This window comes from Haliaeetus albicilla, chromosome 19 (assembly GCF_947461875.1).
Source record: "Haliaeetus albicilla chromosome 19, bHalAlb1.1, whole genome shotgun sequence".
Lineage (NCBI taxonomy): Eukaryota > Metazoa > Chordata > Aves > Accipitriformes > Accipitridae > Haliaeetus > Haliaeetus albicilla.
Window position 1 is genome coordinate 13,201,855 of NC_091501.1, and position 21,301 is coordinate 13,223,155.

The 21,301-nt window shown below is 41.7% G+C and overlaps 2 protein-coding genes across 7 annotated transcripts in view; one reads left to right on the forward strand and one right to left on the reverse strand.

Moving 5' to 3' along the window:
- Positions 1 to 9,175, reverse strand: part of DCP1B (decapping mRNA 1B) — a 46,511-nt gene extending 37,336 nt beyond the window's left edge. Inside the window, exons 1-3 of one of the 2 annotated variants that reach the window (XM_069807724.1) lie at positions 8,970 to 9,175; positions 7,894 to 7,934; positions 5,194 to 5,321 (exon numbers count right to left, since the gene is read on the reverse strand). In XM_069807724.1, the coding sequence (XP_069663825.1) occupies positions 5,194 to 5,321; positions 7,894 to 7,934; positions 8,970 to 9,122 (322 nt within the window). In that variant the 5' untranslated portion in view covers positions 9,123 to 9,175. Of the gene's footprint in view, positions 1 to 5,193; positions 5,322 to 7,893; positions 7,935 to 8,045; positions 8,758 to 8,969 lie in introns of those variants that run through there. The other variant, XM_069807725.1, reaches the window with a different exon arrangement.
- CACNA1C (calcium voltage-gated channel subunit alpha1 C) overlaps positions 1 to 21,301 on the forward strand; it is a 490,677-nt gene that overhangs the window by 3,862 nt on the left and 465,514 nt on the right. The gene's annotated exons all lie outside the window — the stretch shown is intronic.

The window sequence follows — 21,301 nt, forward strand, 5'->3', positions numbered from 1 at the left end:
CCACTGAATTTAGAGAAAAATAATACAAATTGAATGAAGTTAAAAACATTGAAAAGTATTTGTTTCAAAATTCAAAAAGACCAATGAGCATTTGGGGAATAATTAGTTGGATACAGATTTCAATTTACTGTGTTCATCCTGTTGGGTTTTTTTGTTATTGGACCAGATGCTGTATGTTGGAAGGTAGGAGGCTGATAAATAAGGCTCTCCATTTTAAACTGACGTTTTTACCAAAACCAAACACCAAACAGAAACTCTATTACATCGTAAAAACAAAGCCTGGAATATCTATTTTGCCTGTTTCAATAGCAACAATTGAGCAAGTAGTTGTTTATTGGTCAATATGCAGAAGGCTAAATCTAAATATATACACAAGTAAATTTAACCACCAAATGCTGGTTTCATTCTCAAATAAAAAACACATTTCAGAAGCAAGAAGAGATTTAAAATATTGAGTTACAGAATATACAATGTAGTATAGACTAAGAACATATTTCAGGGTAAAAAAAAGACACTATAGTATCCAAAAGAAGATTGTTTTTCATGACACACTCATTTTTACATATCACTCAAATTCTATTACAGTTGTCTCCTGCTTTCCCTTCGGAAGTAAGCTTCTAATAATCTTCAAACTAGGATGTTCTTTACAAGAGAAATGTTACTTCAGGGTCCATAGGCCTTAAGAAATGCCTACAGAAGTGGGACACTTGTTATCTATTTAGTATTTTTTACCAGGACGTATTTACTTAGAAAGCTGAACTGAAATGAGCCACAATAAGTCTCCAAGAAGATGAGTTATTTTATTTGAGAGGGCTCTAGGATGCTGTAACATAGAATTTAAGAATGAAAAATAATAGTTTAAGAAAAATATACACCATTATCTTTTCCTAAACATTTTACTATCACTTGCCCCCAAGCATATATTTAGAAAAATTTTCATAGATAAATAATTATGACCTACAGGAAAAAAAACAGAAAAAACCACAAACAAAAGCCAAAACTTATGGTATTTCTTTGGACAGCTGGCAAACTTCACTCTCCCTCCCATCCCATCCCACCTACTGGATGTCTTTACAGTGTGTGAATTTGAGAAGATAATATTAAATTTTCAGGGTTCTGATAAACATATGGTGGCAAGTTAAACTGGACAACTGAAACTAGCATGAGGTTATGTACATATCGTGTATCTAGACAGTTTTACCAAAACCAGGCATGTCTGGTCCGCTTTTGTACCACTTCCTGACCCTCTGCAAAAGCTCAAATTCAGTAGTATATGCCACATCTCACTAGGAAGCTTCATTCAATTTCAAGCCTAGGAGATGACATGATCAAAGGCCTTGCTACAAATGAGGCACAGAAATGAAAATTAACTTCTATGTTCAAATAGGTGTAGAATCTAGTCAGATATAGAATATTTGTTGATCTGTTACACAGTTTCTTTCTTCTCTTGCTATAGCATAAAAGCACCCAATTAGCCTGTATTAGACCACTGTCATAATTAGAATAATAACTGTTATAAGGTAGGATCTTGTATTTTTTTTCTGGCAGCTGAAATGCTCAAGGTGAAGCTAGCTCTAAGATATGCAACTTTATATTCACCAAGTGCTGTGTCCTGTAAACATGAAAAACAGTATTCAGTGATAAAACGATAAATCAGTTGACTGAAGAAATAATTCACTAACCCAGCATACGCCCATGTACAGCTGGTACAATATACAGTTCTGGATAGCTGCAAGTACACTATTACATAGCTGATCAGTGCTGAAAGGAGAAAACGAAGTTATTTTAACCAATAATTTACAGTTATGTGTTTCTTTTGAACTATCTCATATTAATCAGCATTGAGTCTTAAGCAACAGTCTCTAAACATTGGTTTTGACAATAAATATCACCAAAGATTAAGGAAAAAAGTAGTTATTATGTAGTTAAGATTACGCAAATATAGAACCCAGGAAATTATTTAAAACCCTTAGAATTATTAGATAATCTAAACAAAAACTGTCTTGCTCTCAGAAAGAAAGTGTCTAAAATTGCATAAGTTTTCGGTCACTTTCAAAATACCTATTTTATCCATAAACCTTCTGTCTCTTGGTGGACAAGGATATCTGCTGGCATTAAAAACTGTAATTTGAGCTTCCGTCCCAGCTTTGAAATGAATAACCCTAGCTCTAGCCTAACAGATTTTCCAAACTAAACTTTTCTGTGAAATTGTGGATCAGTGCAAATAGTAACTGGCATGGATCCCAAATCCAGCCTGAAAAATCCTGGGATTAGACTGTAGGTGACTGCAACACGGTGTTTAGACAGTATTTCAGCTGTAGATGACAAAGATCATATGGAACAATAGAAGAAATACAAAATACAATAAAGCAAAATGTAAGATCAAAATATTCCTTTTTCTTATTTTATGTATTCCTAAAACTTATTTTACTGTGTATAATTTTGGAAAACTTTTTCTATTGTAATCATATGTTGAATGCAAAGCAATCTTTACAAAATGAGAGCTGTAACGTGACAAAATGTCGGAGGACTTGCCCAGTATACAAGTACTATGTTTTGCTGCCAAGAGCATTTATTTTAGACTGTGTGATACAACCAGCCACAGATATTCAGCTATACTGAAATGAAGTTCGTTTCAACAAACATTCAGAATATTGGAAGAAACAAAACACTGGGCAGGACTTGTTTATTCCTCAAAATGCTTGCTTTTGTATTTTTCTGAAATTTACATTGTTACAAAACCTAAATGTAAGTCCTGTTACATGGGAAAGCAACTATACCAATCAGAAAAACAGAGGAAACTCTGCTAGTTTTATTGTATCTAATAAGAAAGTATGTATGAAAAATAGAGTAAGAAGTAACCAAGTCAAACAAAAGGTTAGAAAAAGATAACTTGTTTCCAGATCCTGTTAAGTATTACTGCCAAACTGTCCGCTATTTTGCCAAGTAAACAGGTATCACTACTCTTGTTATTTGTAAGCAGGAGATAAAAATAATATAAGATTAGGGCCTAAACCCACCAGTTTTCAATGAAAACTCCATTTAATAAGGAGCCTGAAGCCTTATTTTTGCAAAAATTATAAAGACAAATTGTATAATAAAGTAAAACACAAGGAAAATATTCATATAGAAAATTCAAGATGGATATTCTGAACCATGTTTGGACGAGACCCTAGTGAAAACAGATACTTAATGTTGAGGAGGTTCCTTTATTTTATGTAGCTAAGACTTTGAAATACACAGTAAGGAAGAAAGGGTCCCATGTAGGTGCTGTGGGTTCACCCCAGCCAGCCACTCAGCCCCACACAGCTGCTGCTCCCTCCCCTCAGTGGGCTGGGGAGACAATCAGAAGGGCAAAAGAAAGAAAATTCATGGGTTGAAAATAGACAGACTAATAGGTAAAGCAAAGCTCTGTGTGCAAGCAAAGCAAAATAAGGAATTCATTCACTACTTTCCATCAGCAGGAAGGTATTAGCCTTTTCCAGGGAAGCAAGGCTTCATCATGTGTAATGGTTACTTGGGAAGACAGATACCATAACTCCGAACACTCCCCTTCCTCCTCCTTTCCCCAGCTTTTATTGCTGAGCATGTCATATGGTCTGGTGTATCCCTTCAGTCAGTTGGGGTCAGCTGTCCCAGCTGCATCCCCTCCCAAAATCTTGTGCCCCCCCCAGCCTACTCACTGGTGGGGCAGTGTGAGAAACACAGGCGGCCTTGATGCTGTGCAAACACGGTTAAGCAGTAACTACCCTAAAAGAACCATTGCCTAGACCGAAGAACCCAGAAAAGAAGCCTTCTGCATTTTGCTGTTGCACAATTAGCCAAAAGCCTCAGACAAGTTACTTGAACATAGGCTCGCTGCTCAGAATCACGTTAGTACTTCTATTCGAGACCCTGCAAATCTAAAATTCTGACATCTCTTAGTGAACAAACCGCTTACACCCCTCAAAACTCCCAATTTTTCTCCTAATAAAAACCCAAACGACTCACAGTTTACATGTAGTAATCAGACTAAAGATTGTCTTACTTCATGTCAGCATAGAGATATGACAACTTCTAATTACTCTTTATACTACTTGTCTCAACAAAAATGAAAAATTAATACATCAGATTTCAAGAGGTAGATATTAGTGTATACATACATGAACTCCTAATGGAATTTCAAAATAAGGTAAAAAAAGATTATATATACATCTTCAAAATCAGGTGGGATAAAGAGGTCTCATGGTACTTAAAATCCTCATGTTTGGGTCTAGTCTAGGTTAGCCTGGAGATGTCTGCATTTCTTTTCAGTTTCTTTTGGAATTTCAATTCTTTGTCAGCCTATCAAATACTCTCAAAAATGGAAGTTTCATTTAGGTTATTTAAAATGTTATTTCTCTATTGCTTCTACCACACAGTGTGTGAGAACAACAGGATTCCCTCTTGATATACTTTCCAACTCCAATAAGTTTATGAAGTAAAAAGGTCTAGCAGATTATCAAACTGGGCTGCTTTGCATGCCACAAATTTCCTCTGCTTTTGCTTCATCCAGAGGGAACACTTCTGCATCCTAGTTTTCATAAAACATTTCTGCAATCTGCTTTTACGCATCAAGCACAAAGTATAGATCATACTACAGCTCTGCTTCCAAGTACAGATATAAACTGTGTATTTATAACTGCTCATTCTCATATAATTGCACATTGTAACAGTCTGTATGTATATCTGCATGTAAAAGTACAGCTTTTTCATGTCTTCCACTTATTTCTGAGTTTGCCTGACAGTTGCTAATTCTTGTATAAAAATAATCATGTAAGATAAACACAGTACTGTGTTACTCCAACACTCAGTAGATCTGCTTTATGGCAAGACTTCCCAACACTGACTGGGGTATATTCAGAACACACGATATCTCTGTGAGTCTCTACACCTATCACATACACACAACCATAAAAGTCTACTATTTGTCAGTTAAATGAAGAGATTACAGTTAAGCACATTCTAATACTTCAGAAGAGTGGCATTTTAGGAAGCGCTGAGCAATTCTTGCAGCACGTCAAAAACCAAAATGTATTCCTTCAATTGTAACTGTTAACCAGCTAGTTTCAGCCCTTGAAAGCTGCAGTCTAATCATTTGGACTGCCTTAACAAAGAACAGACTCTGAAGGAGCTGACTTCTTCAGTATTTAACCCAGCATATCACATACTTACATCTGGCATTTCTGTACAGTAGAAAAGGGTCCTGCAGCTGGAAATCGAGGTCTTTAGTAATAGGTTCTGTTCGATTTTCCATGCTCAGTCTGTTCATAATTGTGAAACCATGCCTTGGAGAAGCTGATCTGAAAATTATCAAGTAGAAATCACATCAAGTCAAGGAAAGAAAGAAATTACTAGAATTTGTTCTATAGTTCTCTAAAATGTTTTAGTTTTTTTATTATTATTATTATTTCTAAGAGATACTACAAAAATCTAATTTGGTTGCCAAGGAAATAACAACTGACTCCTGCAGTGTTTCATGCAATCCTTTTAATTATGTCAAAAACCTACATTATGTATGAGGAATAACAGAAGCACCACTGGTCTCACAGTAGCTACAGAGAGTATGCCACATCTGCAATACTACCATTTGAGGTCCAATGACTTAGGCAAAGCATAATCATATCTGCATGTCCAATTTTCACTTCAAGTTGTAAGGCCTACAACTTCTGAACAGGCAAGTTGTTACAAAACGCCACTTTGTCCCAGACCATCAGCATCATGTTATCTAACCACCACTATCTACCCTATAGCTTCTCGCTGGAGTAGAAAACAGCAATTAGAACGATTCAGTCATGAGCGGGAGCAAGTATATTTTTTAACACTCAGGTTAACAACTGCAGGTAGTAGCAGTCATTCCAGATAGGATTTTCCATACCATCTAAAGCATAAGAACAAAAGTGAGGGTGCTGAGACACTGGAACAGATTGCCCAGAGCAGCTGTGGAAGCCTCATCATTGGAAGTGTTCAAGGTCAGGCTGGACAGAGCTTTGAGCAACCTGATGTAGTTGAAGATGTCCCTGATGGTGGCAGGGGGGGGTTAGACGAGATGATCTTTAAAGGTCCCTTCCAACCCAAACAGTTCTATGATTCCTCGACTCTAAATCATTATGCTCATTCATGGGGGTTACACTTCAAGTCACTTAGATAATTTTAATTAAAGCAAGCTGTTAAACGTATCATGATCCTGACAGGAGATATTACTTTCAAACCAAGTATAACAATAAAGGAAAAGATGATGGCTAAACATTTGGGAAAAGTGGCATCTCTGGTAATTGCTGGTGGGTGGATTTCTCTATGAAATCCAAAGCACAGGAACCTGCATTACAGGATTGGAGTCAACAGAAAATTAAACAAAAGTGGAACCCTTAACAAGAATCCCTGTTTGCAACAGTCACTACTTTATTTAAAACAAACACACAAACAAAAAACCAGTCCACTTCCACTGGTGTTAACCCAGCTGGAAGTCTGATTTTTTGACCGTTCCTCAGAATTTGCAAAGATGAGACAGGTGGATAAATAAATCAGCTCAAGTAAAATGGTCACATTACTTTACATTGTCACAACAGTAATGAGAAGCAACAAAGGCAACACCAGCGGTCTCCAACCTACAGTCTGTTGGCAATGTTTTTTCCACAAGACTTTAAGACTTTGTTCAAAGCCACAGGGAATGAAAGTTAAAACTGATGGGGAGGGCAATGTATGATGTTACTGACAGCTCAAAACCTGTTCCATACTGTTGCCTATAGGGCAGCCAGGGTAGCAATCTCTGCTGTAAATGGAAACTTCCTCAGCCAACAGAAAGAACGGTGAAGGATCAGAGATGCTAGGAGTGCCAGGTTACACATCAGTTCTGGAGTTTTAAAACCAACACACCAGAGAAATACTACTTCTGTTTTGCAGTACACAACTAGCCACCTCCAACTACTGCTAGCACAACTAAGGGCCAGTTCCTTCCTCTTGTGGTGGTAATTATAACAGCATCTCATCTCCACTTACCTGAAAGCAGCTTAGAAAAATTACTGATGACAATTTCCACTGCTGGTACAAAAAAGCTCAAAAGTTTGAAATCAGCATTCCCACTTCACACAAAGTTCACAGTCTCTTGGGTCTCCCTGTCACTTCACACATACATCTCTCACCTTCTCAAAACAATCTCTTGCTTTCTCAGTTCTCCTACCAGATCCTCATCAACATAAATGTTGAAGAAAGTTTCTGCTTTGGTGTCCCATCCCAGCAGCTACTGCAAGATCTGCTTACTGTATTATTTTCTGATTTTAGCAATAGTCACAGGGAAATGCTGGGGCACTAACTTGGAAACCCAAATGTAGGGCAGGCTTCATGACAGATCTAAAGTACATGCTAGAATAAATGATGAAACCAATGCTTTGAAAAGCCGCCACAGGAGCTGCTGCTAAAAGAAAGCACTAAAACCATCCAAAATGTTGGATGAAATATGCATGAAAAATGAATAATCAGACACAAGCAGTATGAAAACTCCCTAAGTAGTGAACACAATACTTCGTAAGTTCTACCATTCCCTTAGTTTAAGGAATATCATTATTTATTTCACTTTTTTTTTTTTTTGTTCAGACACCTTTTAAACTGCAAATGCTACATCCTATTTAAAACAACATAACAGATTTCTAAGGTTTACCCATATTGAGATTTAAATCACATCTGGAAGTCTTATTCAAATACAAGGTGATGTCTCCTTCCCAGTGTTTTCTTCCCATATTTGCCTCTGCCAATTTCAGTTTCTTTTCACTCTTGAACAAGGAGGAACATCTTACTCCATTCAGCCAGGCTCCATCCCAGCTAGCTTTTCCACATCCACAGGTTTCACCTGCAGACGTTAAAGCATTATGTCCTCACCTTGTGTAAACAAACAGCGTTCCCTCCACGTCAGTCTTCTCCTGACGAAAAGGAAAGTTAAGAAAGTTGAAATCAGGGCAGCGTTTTGCTAGCCATCAGCAAGCCCCCCTTTATCTCTGTTTCACTGATACCATCGGTTACACTGCGCTTACCTAAGCCATGAAAAAAGAATTAAACCCAACTTCATCAGCTGGTGGAAAGACACTGCAGCTAGCACAGGTCACCATGGAGCTGATCCAAACTTTATGACAAGACATGAAAAGGCTAAAGGCTTGACACCATGAGACTAAGCACTGCGCTGGATTAACTCTCCACCACGCCTGAGGGCAACGCACAGGCCAGATTGAGGGAGAGGATTTTTCCAAACGACACACAGGCCAGATTCAGGGAGAGGATTTTTCCAAATGGCACCTAGCCTCAGGGGCAATGCTCAGGCGGGTAAGGGGGAACCACACAAAAGGCAGATTGCGCAGGTTCTTCAAACACAGGCCCTAATCCCCACCATTATAGCAAACCAAGAACCACCTGCAAAGAGCCAGAATTTTAAATTACCAAAAGCTTCCCCAAGTTAATTAACGGTTTTAATCTTCACTAGTCTTTTTAGCATTTGTACCTCCAACACTGTTTTGCACGCATTTTGGTCCTGTTACGATGTCTGAATGGCAGAGCAGCTCCTGAGCCTCGCACCCTGGTCTAAACCCCAGTCCCCTGCAGCCCTGCCCTGCAGGATACAACTTTCACAGCCCTGAGAGCCTTTCAAAACCCACTTCCCAGGCACCGCAGGGCTTCTCGCAGTCCGCAGAGAGGCTGAGCCAGGCACAAGCCCTCACCCCACCTGATGAGCGCAGGGAGCCCCCCCAGGATCCAAGGCCGCCCCTCAGCACAGCCCCCGCAACCACCCTCCCGCCTCAGCCACGGCCGCACGCCCACCCCCTTCCCCCCGCCCCGCCCCCAGCGGAGGGGCGGGGCCTCCTCGCCGCCCGCCCCTGCTCCGACGCCCCGGAGTGGGCGGGGCCGCTTGTCGCCCCGCCCCACCTCTCGCGGCGGAGGGTGCGGGGCGGGGCGGCCTCACGTACCCACTCGTTGGCGCGGTGCCCGAAGGTGTAGAGCGCCACCTGGCTGGCCACGTCCACGATGCTGCTGATGTAGGGGTCGTGCTGCTGCAGCGCCGCCAGGCTGATGTCCAGCCCCTTGCCCAGCAGGGCGGCCCCGGCCACCGCCGCCGCCATTTTGCCTCCGACAACAACACAGGGTTCCTAGTAGGCGCAACCAATCCAACGCCGAGAGGAAGGGCGGCGGGTCCCACCCCCGCCCGCCCAGTCGGAGGGAGAGCGGGCGGGAGAGTCGCAGCCCAGCCGCCGCAATCGAGCGCCGAGCGCCGCCGGCTCAGGATTGTTGCCGTTGGCGACGGGGCAAGCTGAGGGGCGGCCTGGCGGGGCCCGCCCGGGCCGCGGGGAGGGCCAGCCGGCTTCGCAGCGCCTCCTCCGGCAGCGACCCGCCTGCGCCGGCAGGTTTTCCCGCGGTGCCTGGCGCCCTTCGTTTTCAGGCCTCTCCTGCCGCTGGGGAAGCCGCAGGCTGGCTTCCTTTCCGGAGGGGCAGCTGCGCGCCAGAGGAACAGCATGGTTCCCGCGGCTGCAGGCCTGAGAGAACCGGCGAAACTCGGCGGGAGATGCCGCCAGGGCGCAGGCCCTCGCTGTGCCGAGCAGGGAGTCCTGCGCGCCCACCGTGTGCCCCTCACCCTACGCGGGAGAAGGTGTGGTGTGCACCACAACATACGCAGCCTCCGGAGAGTGGGGAGCCACACAGGCTCGGCCTTAAATATGCACGGAAGCATTTGGGCGCACAGGTGTGCCTGTGGAGAGAATGCCCGTGTGAGACTGTGCAAAGTTAGCACACGTATCTGTAAGCACATGTATCCATAAGGACGTGTGTGCTTCTTGTGTGCTCACACGTGCACTGATGCAACGCACGCACAGCGCTTGGAACAGGAAGAGAAGTTGGTTGAGATCCATGAACATACACAGTCTGTATTTGCCAGCATATGCTCACAGACTTCTGCATGGAACTTCAGGGAAAAGGAACACGAGTGCAAACTAAGCCATCATACAGCCCTTGTGTGTGTGTATATATATACACAAACATACATGTGACAAGCAGCTGAAACATAAACAAGCATACTATGATATGGAGATATACAAACAGCAGAGGAACAGATGGACAAGACCATGAATTTAGTTACCATATTTTCCTGTCAGACACACATATTTATTATTAATCTATTGATACCAACAGTTTACAGCAAATACATGAGCTTTATGTGGCATGCAGATAAACTCAATATGTACTTGATCTAAAAGATTTCCTTAACTGTCCAGCCGGAACTCCCTGAGACAGCAAATTTTTTTTATTTCATCACCTCAGACCAATGTAGCAATTTTGGAAGGAGTTACCACCTTCTGTATGGTGGTAACAGAAGCAGTAGCGTGATATATTTCCTTCCAGAAAAAGGGATACCCTGGAAGAACCAAAGGCAAAGGTAATGGATGCTATCTTGTTTATTTGCAGTATCCCTGACACAGCATTTTTAAAAGGGCAGTAGTTGGTCATAGGGGATGAAGACTGCCATTTTGTTTTCTTCCCTCCTTTTCACTCTAGGCCAGATGGAGCCTGTGGGATAGAGTGAGCAGTAGCATCTGCTCTGAGAGCAAACGGACAAGCCCAGATGAAAAAGCTTCCATAGTGTGAAGTGGTGATAGCAGAGAACTGAGAGACAGCAAGCTGGGAATTCATAGTACTAAATGTAGGGACAGTGAGTGTCTACAGTGGAGTTAGGAATGGGCATGGTCTCAGAAGGGACAGAAAGAGTGGCTGTTCTTTGGGACTCAGGAGAGAGTATATAGGTTTTGTTGTAGCCCAGAAGGCCACTAAAAATTGCATTACCAAGAATAAGGACCTACAGCTTGCTCTGCAAGCATATAGTGGGAGAGGATATCTCTATATGTACTCTTTTATTATAATACATTGCACTCTTAGTTCCTTTTTTTCTAAAGCCACCTTGTTTCAGTTGCAGCTGTAGTGAAACACAGCTTTAGAGTTCAGAAGTTTTTAAGTGGTTTTGGTATACTTGTGGTAGGAAAACAGCTCTAAGCAGCTCTATTGCGAAGCTCCAGCTGACTTACAGATCCTGTAACAGCAAGGAAGATATATGGGCTTATGGTGGACAAGGGAAGCTGCTGTCCTTGGTCTGGAAATGACCAGAGTAGAATGGCAAAAACCAAAAAGTAGTAAGTAGGAAAGATAAGTCATGTTGCTCAAATAGTGATCAGACGCACAATCAATTCTTTTTGCTGATTAGATAGTCCTCAATTCCCAGTTTCTAGGCACACCTAACCACATTCCTCCTCATGTGCTGCAGTTTCTCATTACCATCTCATCTCCAATTCTTTGGCCATTCTCCTGCTTACAAAAAGTCCCAACTTGTAATGGAAGTGTCAAACACTTTTCCAGATGCCTTTGTTCCCTCCAACAATAATACTTACAAAAAACATGCCCTCCTTTTTTTTTTTTTTTGTGGTGGTGGGGAGGGGTTATTGCAAAGTCCCATAACGAAGAATGTGTTATGGAAACTGTATTTCAAAGGCTATTCATTTGAATTGAAAATAGTTATAACTGTTATTGTGTAGGAGAAAGCAGTATACAGAATTTAGAAGGGGTATTGCAGCCCTGTTACAACTGAAAAAAAAAAATGTTTGAAGCAGAAATAAGGTGTCTTTCAACTTTTACAACTTACCTTGTTTCTGTTGTTGCCCCTCTTGTCAGGCCAAGCAGTAACCAATACTTGAAGCCTTGCACATTTGTTATGTTAGAGAGACAGACTGACAGGCTCAAGTGTGTCTCCTGTGCCCTTCTCTTGACATAGGAAGATTGTAGAGTGTCCTGTTTCCTTGAGCTCCATGGAAGAAAACCCAACTGTGAGGGTAAATATCCTGAAGAAGGCTTGTCAAAAATTTCACCTGTCTGTTTTTGGTGGCCTGTTTGTGGATGCTTTTTTAGAACTACCTCCCTCCTGGATTACTGTATCCCTTTCTAACATAGCTGGACAGACAGTTCCCTAGCCCTGTGTTTTGAGTCAGCAAACCTGTCAAGCTTCTGATCAGGCCTTTTTATATTTTCTGTTGCACTGTGAGGTAGCTTCTGCTGGTTCCAGCTGTTCTGCTATATAAGTGGGATGTAATTGCTCCTTCCATTTAGCCTGAAGTAAAGGTACTTAATAAAGCCATTAGTTCTGCCTTGCTTTATGGGATCACTTGATAGTAGACTAAAAATTTTCCAATGAAACAAGATCTTGTTAAGAAGAGAAACACTGAATTCTCGCTGCATCTAAAAAGTTAAGGACGTTTTAGCAAAAATGTCACAGCTTAAAAAGGTTGATTCTTTAAACTGCAGTTATTTGCTTACAGTCAGTAATCCAGTAGTCCATAATAACTATCAAATTGAGTTAGAATGATTTTGCTGTAATTTGTTTATGAAACAAAGTAATTTTCTAGCTTTCAAAATGTTGTAATTTCATGAAGTATATAATTAGAATGTCACATTTTTGTCCTCCACCCACCTGGATACTATTCTGTTAAAAAGCCCCACACCTATGCTGTTGACGTGGTATGAAAGACATTTTGTGTAGGTAATATCCAGACCGATTTAAGGCAAAATCCACACAGCATGATGTTCTTAAGGTCTCCATTAATAATAAACATTAAGATGGTTAGGCCAAACCTTTTCGCAAGGATTGTTCAAACAGGTATTAAGCCTTAGCTTCACATTCAAGAATCTATGGCACTTCCAAAGATGAAGTCATGCCTCCTACAGCAAATTCTTGACACTGAGGATATGATTTTATGTGAATATACTCGGTGGCACTGCTGAGTGTGCACAACCCTTGTCCCAGGTCCCAGCCATTCAGTCCTGCCATTCTGGCACCTTGGTACTGTACTGGCACAGGTGCATATGTGGCCACAGTGTGAGCCAGTCAGACTGGGTAAATGAACTGATTTAAAAACAAGTGTTCATACTGCTGCTGAGATCACAGCCTCAGCTGACTGCTTTCCTACCTGTTCACATTCAGTCCTTTCTCTGAGCAGCAATCTTTCTAATAAACAGCAGGAATCACTTGAGAAAATGTAGTGTTGAGCACCTCATTTGCTTCACTTCCTCATCTCCAGCCCCTTTGGAGTTGTTATTGCACAGTAGTTGCCTTTTCCTCTTTATTCCTTCTCCAAGGCTGCCATAATTTCCTTCTCAGGCTGACTGCTGACACTGCTGCTGCCCTTGCTAGTGGAAAGGGTGCTGAGGCAGTATTAATAAGCTCCTCTTACTCCAGCCAGGGCAATTTGAATATCTTTGCATGGTGCCTTCCAGCCTGCCGGCTTCCTGAGGAATAGTGGGTTGCTCTTGTGGAGCCAGGATGACCCCACATCTTGGTTGTGGACAAGGCTTGGTTACCCATGCTCCACATATTTCTGGGGATGTGCTCACAACCCTGCAGCATGGTAGCTCTCACCACTTGGGAACCAGTGCCCCTGCAGTTTGTGCTGGAGGCTAGCCGCATCCCTTCCCAGACACTGTTGAAATGTATGGTCTTTTCAGCCCACATTTATTACAGGTTCTCAGTAGCTAGCATTAGAGTGCTTTCTTCATGCTCAAAAGTTGAAATTGTTGGTTGTACTGTTTGTCCACTTCTTAACTCCAGTCCTAATGGATAAAGCAATTTTAGTCTTTTTGTTAGTAATTTATTACTTGCTAAAGTTTCCTTAATGATTATAGGGTCAGGCTATGTAGTTTCATCTGGTGCAGTTATTAAAAAAATCTCTCTCTGTGCTAAAACTAAATCTGGTTACTTTCATCCCAATTCAATTACAGTTAAAAAAATTGACGCTGGATTTTATTATGACAAGGCAACTATTTTGGGCCAGTATTTGAGTTCTTCAGTAATTTTGTTACCATAACTGTATGCGCTTATAATCAATAAAATATTGTTGATAGCCATTACCTTATTGCTATCCTGATAAACTGCCATAAACTGATGTTTTGATCCATCAGCTTCATTCTTTACACAGTTGATTGGCTAGACAAACCACCAAAATACTGATGAGGATAGGGCATTCCTGCTATTTCCCACAGGTTAATAAGATGTAATAGTAATTATATATTACCTACGATAATACCTTTCCAACCACATCCTTCTGGTAATCACCATTTAATTTGGCAGAATCAAACACCTGTAGCTCTAAAAGAGCTATTTTCCAACTAGTTACAGAGAAGATGGCCTTGTTTAATTAATTCCTAATATGAAAAGTTCCATTAGATAATTACATTAAGTCAGGACCTCATTTTTACACCTCACCTGGCATAGGAGCTCTGGCCGTATTAAGGAAATGGAGTCATTACAAAGTTCTGCTACTGTTGCTGCTGCGAAGAAGCTGCTAGCAACGCTGGAGGAGTTGGTTTGGGGTTTTTTTTGTTTGGTTGGTTTTTTTTTTAGTTAATTGATGAACTAAAGAGAAGCGCTGAATAACTGTTTTGCCTATAGCTGTTACAGTGTTACTTTATAAAGATAATTTGTATTATTGCCTTCTCAACTGACAGAAGTATCTTCTTGGGTTTTGTTGGGTTTCTTTTTGTTTTTTGTTTTTTTTTTTTTTTAATAAATGAAGAATGTTGGTGTTTTATTAAAGACCGATAAAGGATTTCATAGCTTTAGACATAGCATATGAATGAAGTAGGAGTGTTGTAACAATACTGAATTCTAGAGAGCTACAACAGATAAATTGTGATATAAAGAAGGATCCTTAATGTTAAAATAACCAGGCAAGTAAAGTGAGGGTTCTGCCTCAAATATTCCCCCAATCTTGTTGTATTTTTGACAGCTGCTCATGAAAATTGCCATGGGGAAATTCTTGTGATGCTAATGGCTGTTTCATATCTGCTCCTGCAGGTGGTGAGAGCTTGTGCAGGTGTTCTCACAAATGTATCTTCTGCAGTTAAAGTTAGGCTTAAAAGCTATTGTACATGTCTTTTAATGTGACATCATCTAACTTATAATAGCATGATCTTTACACTTTGGTATAATGCTTTGGGTGATCCTTTTATTTGTTACTGGCTTTATTTGGCTAACAAATATCAGTAAGATATTTCTTTTAAAGTAAACTTCTTTTCAAACTGAAAATTGACTTTTTTCTTTCGTTATGCCTCATGTTGCAATAAGGATCCACAATTAACTCTATGCTTTAAATGCAATTACTTGCTTCTTTCTGAAACTTAAGGATGCATCACTTTGATTTTATTTCTTCATTTTGATTATTATTTGTGTTGCTCTAGGGTTTGTGGGTATGGGAAGAAAGGCCTCAGTAGAAAAAGGAGCTCAGATTTGTGTAACTACCAGGAGATAAAACTTGATAGCATTTGAAGTGTTGCCCTTGGAAACAATAAATGTAGTCTATCCCTGGTTTTTAGGAGGGATGGATTTAGGCAAAGGCACGTTCCAGCGGCAAGCCATAGAAGATTTAAGCACTTTGAATGAAATTTTGAAGTGGAAACTTGTGGTAGCACCACAGACCTCCAGTGGGTATCTGAGTCTGGGTTTATTACACTTGTATGAATTTGTTTCCCTTGGTGAATTCTGAGAGCTGTGAAGGCGTTTGGCAGTCCCTCTCCTACAATCTGATTTTGTCATTTTCTGGTGATGCTGTGCTATGTCTTCTGTCAGATTAAATTTACAGGCATGTTACCTTGCTTGACAGAAACATGAACTACATGGATTTTTCAAAGAAAATCTTGCATAAGCAGTAACAGGCTGAGGTTTCTTTCTTCCTCTTATTTTTCCTGCTGTTTTGTCCAAATCTGTTAATTTTATTATCATCCTAAATTAATCTTTTAAATGTAATCTTCAGCTGAACTTGCTTTGTGATCTACAATAAAATTGCTGTTTCATTTAAGCACTAGTAAACCTAACAAGACTACGTAAAACTAAAACAGGTTGAGGACACTTTTGTTAAGTGTTTCTGTTATTTACTCTTGGCTTACTACTCAACTTTAAGGAAAGATCTTTCTGAAATAGTTTTATGTGGCTTCTGAGGGAGTTCAGTTATTAACAGATCAGATAATACAATGTATTTCATGGTGCTCTTAGAATCACAGAATGGTTGAGGGTGAAAGAGACCTCTGGAGGTCATGTTGTCCAACCGTCTCAAGCAGGGCCACCTAGAGCAGGTTGCCCAGGACCTCCAATACTCCAATGAGGGAGATATCGCAACCTTCTTGTGCAACCTGTGCCCGTACTTGGTCACCCTCTGTCCTGGTTTTGGCTGGGATAGAGTTAATTTTCTTTCTAGTAGCTGGTACAGTGTTATGGTTTGGATTTAGTATGAGAATAATGTTGATAACACATTGATGTTTCCAGTTGTTGCTAAGTAGTGTTTAGAATAAAAGTCAAGGATTTTTCAGCTTCTCATGCCCAGCCAGCAAGAAGGCTGGAGGGGCACAAGAAGTTGGGAGGGGACACAGCCAGGACAGCTGACCCAAACTGGTCAAACGGGTATTCCATGCCATGTGATGTCACACCCAGTATACAAGCTGGGGGGAGTTGGCTGGGGGGGGCGGATCGCTGCTTGAGAACTAACTGGGCATTGGTCAGCGAGTGGTGAGCAATTGCATTGTGCATCACTTGTTTTGTATATTCCAATTCTTTTCTTCTTATTATTATTGTCATTTTATTATTATCTATTATTTACTTCCTTTCTGTCCTATTAAACTGTTCTTATCTCAACCCATGAGTTTTACTTTTTTTTTCCACTATTCTCTCCCCCATCACACTGGGGGGGGTGGGGGTGGGGGTAGGTGAGCGAGTGGCTGCGTGGTGCTTAGTTGCTGGCTGGGGTTAAACCATGACATCCTCACAGTATTAAAAAAAAAAAACAAACACAAAAAAGTGTTTCCTGATGTTCAGTGGGAACCTCCTGTGTTTCAGTTTTTGCCTGTTGTGTCTTGTCCTGTCACTGGATGCCACTGAAAAGGGCCTGGCTCTGCCTTCTTTGTACCCTCCCTTCAGGTATTTATATATATTGATAAGATCCTTGTGAGCCTTCTCTTCTCCAGGCTGAACAGTCCCAGCTCTCAGCCCTTCCTCATGGGAGAAATGCTTCAGACCCTTAATCATCTTTGTGGCCCTTCACTGGACTCTCCTCAGCATGTCTATGTCTCTCTTGTACTGAGGAGTCCAGAACTGGACCCAGTACTCCAGGTGTGGCCTCACCAGTGCTGAGTAGAGGGGAAGGATCACCTCCTTGAACCTGCTGAAAGTACTTTGCCTAATGTAGCCCAGGACACCATTTGCCTTCTTTGCGGCAAGGGCAAGTTGCTGGCTCACGTTCAACTTGGTGTCCATCAGGATCCCCAGATCCTTTTCTGCCAAGCTGCTTTGCAGCTAGGTGGCCCCCAGCATATATTGGTGCATAGGGCTGTTCCTCCCCAGGAGCAGGACTTTGCACTTCCCTTGTTGACCTTCATGAGGTTCCTGTTGGCCCATTTCTCCAGCCTGTTGATGTTGCTCTGGATGTCAACATGACTCTGGTGTATCAGCCACACCTCCTAGTTTGTGTCATTTACAAACTTGCTGAGGATGCACTCTTAAACAGGAGTTTAACATCTTAAAGAGTTCCTTTAGTCCTTATTCTAACCAATATGATTCCCCCCCCCCCCCCCCTTTCTGGTGCAAGAGCCAGCATGTTTTATTTCATCTCTGAATCAAAAAGAAAAGGGGGGCAAGGGGAGAAAATGCATGAGACAACTTGGTATATTGGATTGTATAGGAGAGATAAGGATTGGAAGAGAACTAGTGATAGTATTGTGTTATTGTTGATATAATACATGAGACTGGGAAAGCAGGATGCATGTGCAGTCGCAGCTGATGAGATGAGGGGACAGAAGAACCAGGAAGAATGGTATGGAACACAGCAGGCAGAGCTGAGGTGGAACAAGGCTTGCCATGCTGGAGTGGAAGGCAGAATTAGCATGGGGGTAAAACTGAAGGAGGCTGGCAGCCAGAATGAGACAACTGCTAGGAATAAAATGAAATGGAAAGGACAGAGTTGTGTAGATCTTGGGGCAGAAAAGTTCAGGCAGATTTTATAACTGGAAGTAGAGTAAGAGGAGTGTTTTGAAGTTTCGATGGAATGAAATGCTGAGCACAATTAATCAGCACTGGGTAATCGGTGTGCTGTCACTACTGGAAACTGCCCTTCTGCCACAACCGTTTTTTATGTCACTTTAGTCGCTGCTTGTGACATGACCTAGTTGGAAGTGGTTGCTGTTGTGGAACAGAACGTATGGAGAGTCTTTCCTCATGCAGTCCTGAGCGATTAGGAACCAGATACAGCATCACATACATTTTCTGTCTGTCTGAGTGGTTTCTGAGGGATACAGGACAACAGGTGTTTTCTCTGCCTGCTTGAGGAAGAAAGGAACATAGACTTAAGAGTTGTAGAAGTTGGTTGACCATCAGGAAAAACGTTGTAATGATTGAGGAAAGCATTTATGAAAGGATAAAACCGCTAGAAAGCATCTCTCTTTTCCCTACTACTTGGCAACAGTTGCCACAAGATGTAAAAGCCCCCTGTACAATTCCAAGAGATATGATACAGCTTAACATTTTCAAATATCTTAGTATCATTAATTCCAACTGACAAATAGCAGTTACATCCTAAAAGTAATTGTATGTGAATAGAGAATGCTGTTTGAAATGTGGTTTAGGGTATAGAGGGAAGAAAAGGCGTAGGGTGCTATTTTTAACTTTCTATCTTGGATATTGCTGTTTGCAAAATTATATGAACAAGCTGTTTTTGTCTGAGCTTTAGGTAGCTAGGTAGTATATGTATGTGTGTTTGTATTTTTAAAAAAAAAAAAAGGCCTAAAATGGGAGGGGGGCTCATTTTACTTGTCACTAAAAATTTCAAGCAATGTAATGTGAAGCTTTTCTGAAGTTTGATTTCCTCTAGCATTGGGTTATCTGCATGAAATCCATCAATGATGATGTCATTTTCATTCAATGTAAGTAAATAAGATGGGTTGGCTTATGGGTTTTTCCTTTCACATGGCAAATCCATCATGCTATGCTAGGAGAGGATCATAACCATGTTAAGCTTGTAGTTTCATTGATTCTCAGGTGTCCTACGGTACTGAGGAATATGATCTTTGTTCTGTGAATGACAATACTGCACTTAAACTGCTACAGTAACAGATAAAAGGATCCCAAATTTGCCTTTTCCATAAAAGTAACTCTGAACAGATCTTTGATTTAAAGCAAAAGCAGTAGCAATGGGAGTGGAGATTCCACAGTGTTTCTGGGCAACCTGTTCGAGTGTTTTACCACCCTCATAATGAAAATTATTTTCCTCATGTCTAATTGGAATTTCCTCCTTTGTGACTTGTCTGCTGCCTCTTGTCCTTTCACTATTTACCTCTGACAAGAGGCTGGCAACAACTTCTCTATACCCTCCACTTGAATACCTGAAGACAGCAACAAGGTCTACCTTAGTCATCTGTTCTTCAGGCTTAACAAGCCCAGTCCTCTCAGCCTGTCCTCATATGTCATTTTCTCTGATTTTCTTAGAGGCTCTGAACTTCCTCCCATATGTCAATGTCTTGTACTGGGTAGCCCAAAACTAGACAGGGTACTCCAGTTGTGGTCTCACAGAATGACTTCCCTGTGACTTGTTGGCAACATTCTTGCTGGTTAGGTCCACGATGTGGTTGGCTGCCTTTGCAGCCAGGGCATGCTACTTGCTCATGTTCAGCTTATTGTCTGCCAGGACACCTGGTCCTTTTCTGCAAAGCTGCTTCCCAGCCTCTGTTGGTGCATGGGATTATTCCATCCCAGATGCATGATTTTCCACTTGCCATTGTTGAACTTCATGTGGTTCATGTCAGTCCATTTCTTCAGCCTGCTGAAGTCCTTCTGGATAGCAGCTCTGCCTTCCACCATATTGACTTCTCCCCCAATTTGGTATCATCTACAAGCTAGCTGAGAGTGCACTCCCTCTGATAATCATGATTGTTAATAAAGGTGTTACACAGTATTGGCTCCGGTTTCAATATCTAAGGGATATATGCCACCAGTAGTTGGCCACCAGTAGGACTTTGCTGATCACAACCCTTTGAACATGTCAGTCTGGGGAAATTTTCACCTTTCTTACTTATCCAGTCCGCATCTCTACAATTTGGCTACAAAATATGGGAGACTGTCAAAGGCCTTGCTAAAGTCAGGGTAAGTGACACTCATTACTCTCCTGTTCTCCACAGAGGCAGTCATCTCGCCATAGAAGGTAGTCAGGTTGGTTTGGCATGGTTTGCCTGTGGTAAATCCAGTGTGGCTGTTCCTTTTTGTCCTTTGTGTGCTTGAATATGGCTTCTGGGATGATTTACTCCATAATCTTCCCCGGAACTGAAGTTAGCTTGACTGTCCTACAGTTCACTGAGTCCTCCTTCTTGGAGATGGATGTGGTTTGTCTTTCCAGTCATCAAAAACCTCTCCTGATAGTCATGACCTTTCAAAAATGAGAGAGTGACTTTGCAGTGACAGCTCATGTCATTCTAAGGATCCGTGTATGTCCAACTGGCTTAAGTGCTCCACTCCCACAGACTGCCACAAGGCTCAGGGACCTGAAAAGCCTAAAGTCAAACCTTACTAGGAAGAAAAAAACCCAAACAAAAACTGAAGGCAAAACTTAAGGCACTGAGAACTTGAGCCTTATCCATGTCCTTTGTCACTAGGTTCCCTGCCAGATTGAGCTGTGGGTCCACATTTTTCTCAGCCTTCCCTTTGCTGCCAATGTGTTTACAGAAGCCCTTCTTGCCTTTCGTTCTCTCACTATTTCAAACTCCCTCTGAGCTTTGGTTTTCCTAACTCCATCACTGTGTTCTTGGGCCATGTCTGTGTATTCCTCCTGGGTATCCTGTTGCTGCGTCCACCCTCTGCATACCTCCTTTTTTGCATTTGAGCTCAGGTGGGAGTTCCCTGTTCATCCATGCTAGCTTTCTGCTACGCTTGCTTCACTCCTGCCTGTCAGAATGGCCTGTTCATGTGCACTGAAAAAGGGGTCCATGAGGACCAACCACCTGTCCTGGGCCACTTTGCCCTGCAGGGCAGTCTTCTGTGGGATCCCATACAGCACATTCCTAAACAACCTGAAATACTTCCTGAATTCCAGAGTTGTGATTCCCCTATTTCCCTTGCTCACTTCTTTCAGGACGCTGAACTGCAGAATATCATGTTTGCTGCAACCTAGGCTGCCTTTGACCTTCACTTTGCCCAGCTCTTCATCCTTTTTCATGAGTAACAGGTTGAATGCCTCTCCTA